This window comes from Salmo trutta, unplaced genomic scaffold (genome assembly GCF_901001165.1).
Source record: "Salmo trutta unplaced genomic scaffold, fSalTru1.1, whole genome shotgun sequence".
Taxonomy (NCBI): domain Eukaryota; kingdom Metazoa; phylum Chordata; class Actinopteri; order Salmoniformes; family Salmonidae; genus Salmo; species Salmo trutta.
The window spans coordinates 307,244-314,127 of record NW_021823319.1 but is presented as its reverse complement, the minus strand read 5'-3'; the positions used below and the strand labels follow the sequence as shown (position 1 = coordinate 314,127).

General features: G+C 42.5%; 1 protein-coding gene across 1 annotated transcript in view; it reads right to left on the bottom strand.

The window, feature by feature from the left end:
- Positions 1 to 875: 875 nt before the first annotated feature.
- The window catches only part of LOC115190095 (ryanodine receptor 2), a 222,833-nt gene continuing 216,824 nt past the window's right edge, over positions 876 to 6,884 (bottom strand). Inside the window, exons 75-81 of the mRNA XM_029748570.1 lie at positions 6,538 to 6,624; positions 6,050 to 6,292; positions 4,674 to 4,804; positions 4,306 to 4,348; positions 2,394 to 2,527; positions 1,518 to 1,578; positions 876 to 1,112 (exon numbers count right to left, since the gene is read on the bottom strand). Coding sequence (XP_029604430.1) covers positions 897 to 1,112; positions 1,518 to 1,578; positions 2,394 to 2,527; positions 4,306 to 4,348; positions 4,674 to 4,804; positions 6,050 to 6,292; positions 6,538 to 6,624 — 915 coding nt within the window. The 3' untranslated portion in view covers positions 876 to 896. The remainder of the gene's footprint in view (positions 1,113 to 1,517; positions 1,579 to 2,393; positions 2,528 to 4,305; positions 4,349 to 4,673; positions 4,805 to 6,049; positions 6,293 to 6,537; positions 6,625 to 6,884) is intronic.

The following is a 6,884-nucleotide window of genomic DNA, read 5'->3' as shown; positions in this document are numbered from 1 at the left end:
AGAGAGAGAAAGAGAGAGAGAGAGACAGAGAGGCAGAGAGAGAGAGAGAGAGCGAGAGAGAGAGAGAGAGACAGAGAGAGAGGTCATTTTTAGTGAAGAAGTTGAAAGCTCTAACACAATTGCAAAAAGATTTTAGAAAAATAAAAAGATTTTAGAAAAAGATTTTGTTTAACAAGTAATACTTTTTCTTCTCAAAATAGTAGGGGGCAAAATTATTGTCACCCCTTGTTTTCAATACCTTACCTTGTGAGGATAACGGCACTGAGCCTTATGTTGTCGAACACATTGGGAGGGATCTTAGACCATTCCTCCACTAAGAAACGCTTTGCATTTATATCTGTAGTCATCCAACTAACGTAAACACCTTTATAATTATGAATAAATGGTGAATAATGATGAGTGAGAAAGTTGTAGAGGCATAAATATCATACCACCCCAAAAAACTGCTAGCCTTCTTAGACACTGCATGTATCTACAGTAATATATTGTATCTTTAGACACTGTATGCATCTACAGTAATATATTGTGAATTAGTTACAGTAACATATTGTATTTTTAGACACTGTATGTATCTACAGTAATATATTGTGAATGTACCTACAGTAACATATTGTATCTTTAGACACTGTATGTACCTACAGTAACATATTGTATCTTTAGACACTGTATGTATCTACAGTAACATATTGTATTTTTAGACACTGTATGTATCTACAGTAACATATTGTGAATGTACCTACAGTAACATATTGTATCTTTAGACACTGTATGTACCTACAGTAACATATTGTATCTTTAGACACTGTATGTATCTACAGTAACATATTGTATTTTTAGACACTGTATGTATCTACAGTAATATATTGTGAATGTACCTACAGTAACATATTGTATCTTTAGACAGTGGTTTGTAGAATACTAAGTAAGTGCAGACATAGTGATAAAGCCAAGTGCAGAGACAGTACCTGTTTGCCGTTGTGCGTGACAGAAGACAGGATGGTACGGAGGGTCTTGAAGCCCATGGCGATGTCCAGGAGATGAGCGGCGAAGAAGAAGTTGTTATAGTGACCCAGGATGGACATGGTCATATACCAAGCCAGGTACAGGAACGACTGCAGGGGTCAGGTAGAAGATGACGAAGAAGAAGATGTTATAGTGACCCAGGATGGACATGGTCATATACCAAGCCAGGTACAGGAACGACTGCAGGGGTCAGGTAGAAGATGACGATGAAGAAGATGAAGAACATGAAGAAGAAGAGTGGCATATAAAATGTCTTCCCTGTGGCTCAGTTGGTAGAGCAGGGTGTTTGCAACGCCAGGTTTGTGGGTTCGATTCCCACGGGGGGGCCAGCACAGAAAAAAAAATGCATGAAATGAAATGAAATGTATGCATTCACTACTGTAAATCACCCTGGATAAGAGCGTCTGCTAAATGACTGAAATGTTAACGTGTATTATTGTATATTAAATAAGCTGTTAAAGTTACTTAGCAGGATGAAAGAAGTCTTTATTTACATTGTCTGTGAAGACGACTCCTAGTTTCCAGATCTGGTACTTCACATCAACAGAGTTTAATCTGTAACAGACCAGGAGAGAGAAGACATCATCAACAGGGTTTAATCTGTAACAGACCAGGAGAGAGAAGACATCATCAACAGAGTTTAATCTGTAACAGACCAGGAGAGAGAAGACATCATCAACAGAGTTTAATCTGAAACAGACCAGGAGAGAGAAGACATCATCAACACAGTTTAATCTGTAACAGACCAGGGGAGACAGGAGAGAGAAGACATCATCAACAGAGTTTAATCTGTAACAGACCAGGAGAGAGAAGACAAAACAACAGGATTGATGTTGGGGTGTATTTGTCATCGATCAGGCCTCCTGCTGCCACCATCCTGTACAGTGATTGGTTCTGCTGCCACCATCCTGTACAGTGATTGGTCCTGCTGCCACCGTCCTGTACAGCGATTGGTCATTACAACCATCTTCCAACTGAAACACTTAAAACATTAGGAGAACAGCTTTCAAAAAAACACCTCTCACTCTATTGACTTCAGAGGAAGCTTCCTCCATATGAACAACAGGGAGAGAGAAAGATGCACATTTTAGAAGGTGGAATTAGATGTTTCGTTCTCTCTAACGTAGAGTAAGATTCCCCGTCTATGAGCTTTAATGATCCTAGTTCAATGCGTGGGCTTTGAACGGTCCAACAGGCACTGTCAGGGACACCCAAATCAAATTCAATTGTATTGGTCACATACACATATTTAGCAGATGTCATTGTGGGTGTAGCGAAATGCTCCCCACCCATCCCTCCAAACCCTCCCCCTCCCCTGTCATCACCACCAGCCCCCTACCCGGCTCTGTCCCCCCCACCCCCAGACTCACACTGCGGCTAACGAGCTGTCCTTCTTGGGTTTCTTCTTCTCTTGGGCGTCGCTGAAGTCCAGAGCAGCCTTGTCCATGCCCAGCAGCTCACTGATGCGGTCATGGCCGTAGAACTCTCCATACTTATCCATCACCTGCAGGGATAACCACACAGCTTCACTCTGCTGTTCTAATATATTCTAAACAGGTTCTAAACAGGTTCTAAACTGGTTCTAAACTGGTTCTAAACTGGTCCTAAACCGGTTCTAAACTGGTCCTAAACAGGTTCTAAACTGGTTCTAAACAGGTCCTAAACAGGTTCTAAACAGGTTCTAAACTGGTTCTAAATATGTTGTAAACAGGTTCTAAACAGGTTCTAAACAGGTTCTAAATATGTTGTAAACTGGTTCTAAACAGGTTCTAAACAGGTTCTAAACAGGTTCTAAACTGGTTCTAAATATGTTGTAAACAGGTTCTAAACAGGTTCTAAACTGGTTCTAAATATGTTGTAAACTGGTTCTAAACAGGTTCTAAAGTGGTTCTAAATATGTTGTAAACTGGTTCTAAACAGGTTCTAAACTGGTTCTATACAGGTTCTAAACTGGTTCTAAATATGTTGTAAACAGGTTCTAAAGTGGTTCTAAATATGTTGTAAACTGGTTCTAAACAGGTTCTAAACTGGTTCTAAATATATTGTAAACTGGTTCTAAACAGGTTCTAAAGTGGTTCTAAATATGTTGTAAACTGGTGCTAAACAGGTTCTAAATATGTTGTAAACAGGTTCTAAACTGGTTCTAAATATGTTGTAAACTGGTTCTAAACAGGTTCTAAACTTGTTCTAAATATGTTGTAAACTGGTTCTAAACAGGTTCTAAAGTGGTTCTAAATATGTTGTAAACTGGTTCTAAATATGTTCTAAACTGGTTCTAAACTGGTTCTAAACAGGTTCTAAACTGTTTCTAAACAGGTTCTAAACAGGTTCTAAATATAATGTAAACAGGTTCTAACCTGGTTCTAAACAGGTTCTAAAGTGTTTCTAAATATGTTGTAAACTGGTTATAAACAGGTTCTAAACTGGTTCTAAATATGTTGTAAACTGATTCTAAACAAGTTCTAAACTGGTTCTAAACATGTTGTAAACTGGTTCTAAACAGGTTCTAAACTGGTTCTAAACAAGTTCTAAACTGGTTCTAAATATGTTGTAAACTGGTTCTAAACAGGTTCTAAAGTGGTTCTAAATATGTTTTAAACTGGTTCTAAACAGGTTCTAAACAGGTTCTAAACTGGTTCTAAACAGATTCTAAACTGTTTCTAAACAAGTTCTAAACAGGTTCTAAATATGTTGTAAACAGGTTCTAAACTGGTTCTAAATATGTTGTAAACTGGTTCTAAACAGGTTCTAAAGTGGTTCTAAATATGTTGTAAACTGGTTATAAACAGGTTCTAAACTGGTTCTAAATATGTTGTAAACTGGTTCTAAACAGGTTCTAAAGTGGTTCTAAATATGTTGTAAACTGGTTCTAAACAAATTCTAAACAGGTTCTAAACTGGTTCTAAACAGGTTCTAAACTGGTTCTAAACAGGTTCTAAACTTGTTCTAAATATGTTCTAAACTGGTTCTAAACAGGTTCTAAACTGGTTCTAAATATGTTGTAAACTGGTTCTAAACAGGTTCTAAATATGTTGTAAACTGCTTCTAAACAGGTTCTAAATATGTTGTAAACTGGTTCTAAACAGGTTCTAAATATGTTGTAAACTGTTTCTAAACTGGTTCTAAATATGTTGTAAACTGGTTCTCAACTGGTTCTAAATATGTTGTAAACTGGTTCTAAACTGGTTCTAAATATGTTGTAAACTGGTTCTAAACAGGTCACTGACGTAGAGCTAAATGTATATCATTGAGAGACTTCGGTGAATATGAATTCAGACCTACCTTCCTCTTCACAAACTTATCCCAGTAGTTGTTTGGAAACGATCTGAAAATCAAAAACCAAATTACATTACTAATCCACATCCTCCAAACAAAAACTATTATACACAATGCTCAGTCTACACAGAGTACATTATCCAGCGATGGACTGGACTAACGAAAACGGTTTCATTCATTTCTCTATATCATTAGCATGGGATCCACTGCGAGACGAGCGTGATCGTTACGTTTGACATTTAAACATTTAGGAGGACAATTAGCCCAGCCTGTGGCCTCCGTGGACCCGGACCATGCTGTAATAGCTCTGCGGTAATAGCTGAGGCTGTGATAATGAACTGAGCGGTAACTGTGAGCGGTAACAGGGGACTTACCCAGTGTTAATCACCAGTCTGTCCCACTGGCCTTTAATGTCGTCCTCCGACGGCTGCTCCGTGATGTAGAGACCGTCGAACTCCAGCTTCCTCGCCACCTCCTTCTCACGCTTAAAGATCACCAACGGGACCTGGTGGGTAAACAGGCGCGGAGGAAGGGTTGGTCAGAGAGGTGGAGAACTGCACCTGGAGGCAGTAGAAACCTACCTGGAGGCAGTAGAAACCTACCTGGAGACAGTAGAAACCTACCTGGAGACAGTAGAAACCTACCTGGAGGCAGTAGTAACCCACCTGGAGGCAGTAGAAACCTACCTGGAGGCAGTAGAAACCTACCTGGAGGCAGTAGAAACCCACCTGGAGGCAGTAGAAACCTACCTGGAGGCAGTAGGAACCTACCTGGAGGCAGTAGTAACCCACCTGGAGGCAGTAGAAACCTACCTGGAGGCAGTAGGAACCTACCTGGAGGCAGTAGGAACCTACCTGGAGGCAGTAGTAACCTACCTGGAGGCAGTAGAAACCCACCTGGAGGCAGTAGAAACCTACCTGGAGGCAGTAGTAACCTACCTGGAGGCAGTAGAAACCTACCTGGAGGCAGTAGAAACCTACCTGGAGGCAGTAGAAACCTACCTGGAGGCAGTAGGAACCTACCTGGAGGCAGTAGGAACCTACCTGGAGGCAGTAGAAACCTACCTGGAGGCAGTAGAAACCTACCTGGAGGCAGTAGAAACCTACCTGGAGGCAGTAGAAACCCACCTGGAGGCAGTAGAAACCTACCTGGAGGCAGCAGTAACAGCAGTATCCTACCTTGAGGCAGTAGTAACAGCAGTATCCTACCTTGAGGAAGTAGTAACAGCAGAATCCTACCTTGAGGAAGTAGTAACAGCAGATCCTACCTTGAGGCAGTAGTAACAGCAGTATCCTACCTTGAGGCAGTAGTAACAGCAGGATCCTACCTTGAGGCAGCAGTATCCTACCTTGAGGCAGTAGTAACAGCAGTAACGTACCTTGAGGCAGTAGTATACTACCTTGAGGCAGTAGTAACAGCAGTATCCTACCTTGAGGCAGCAGTATCCTACCTTGAGGCAGCAGTATCCTACCTTGAGACAGCAGTAGTATCCTTCCTTGAGGCAGTAGTAACAGCAGTAACCTACCTTGAGGCAGTTCGATCCTACCTTGAGGCAGTAGGAACCTACCTTGAGGCAGTATCCTACCTTGAGGCAGTAGGAACCTACCTTGAGGCAGTAGTAACAGCAGTAACCTACCTTGAGGCAGCAGTATCCTACCTTGAGGCAGCAGTATCCTACCTTGAGGCAGCAGTATCCTACCTTGAGGCAGCAGTATCCTACCTTGAGGCAGTAGTAACAGCAGTATCCTACCTTGAGGCAGTAGTATCCTATGATGCAGCAGAAGGAGATGACAGTGTGTAGGATGGCCAGGATACGCAGGGTGGGCTCCATGTATCCGGTGCTCTCCTCCAGCACAAAGTGGACAAACACAGGGCCCTGCTGGGGGTTTTGAGGCTCCTGGGGGTCAATACCCTCCATCACGGGGTCCCACCGCACACTGCTGCCTGCCCGGGGCCTTCTGCTTTCAGGCATCACTGCTGAGGAGGACGACACCTGGAGGAGGGTGAGGGGGAACAATAAACCATGGGCTCACTCTAAAACGACTATAAACAGCGAGTAGCTGGATCCTGATGAATATAATCCATAGAAAATGTATTACTAAAATATATATTGTTGGAGAGATCTATCCCCGCCAATGTTCTCCCCCACCCAGGAACCCTTCAGCAGCAGCATCCCCAGAGGTATCCATGGGGTGGGTAAACTCGTAAAGCTAGCTACTTTCTACAGGTTGTGATTACCTTGTAGAAGAGGAGGATGAAGTTAATCGCGAAGGCCACAAACAACGCCAGCATTCTCATGTTGTAGAAGTTCCGAGCAAAATAGTTCTAGAAAAAAATGTAAAACCACAACACATTGATGAGATGTTTGTGAAGGAGAGCGTGGCTGATAGAGGAGAGGAGTGGCTGATAGAGGAGAGCGTGGCTGATAGAGGAGAGCGTGGCTGATAGAGGGGAGGAGGGCTGATAGAGGAGAGCGTGGCTGATAGAGGAGAGGAGGGCTGATAGAGGAGAGCGTGGCTGATAGAGGAGAGCGTGGCTGATAGAGGAGAGCGTGGCTGATAGAGGAGAGCGTGGCTGATAGAGGA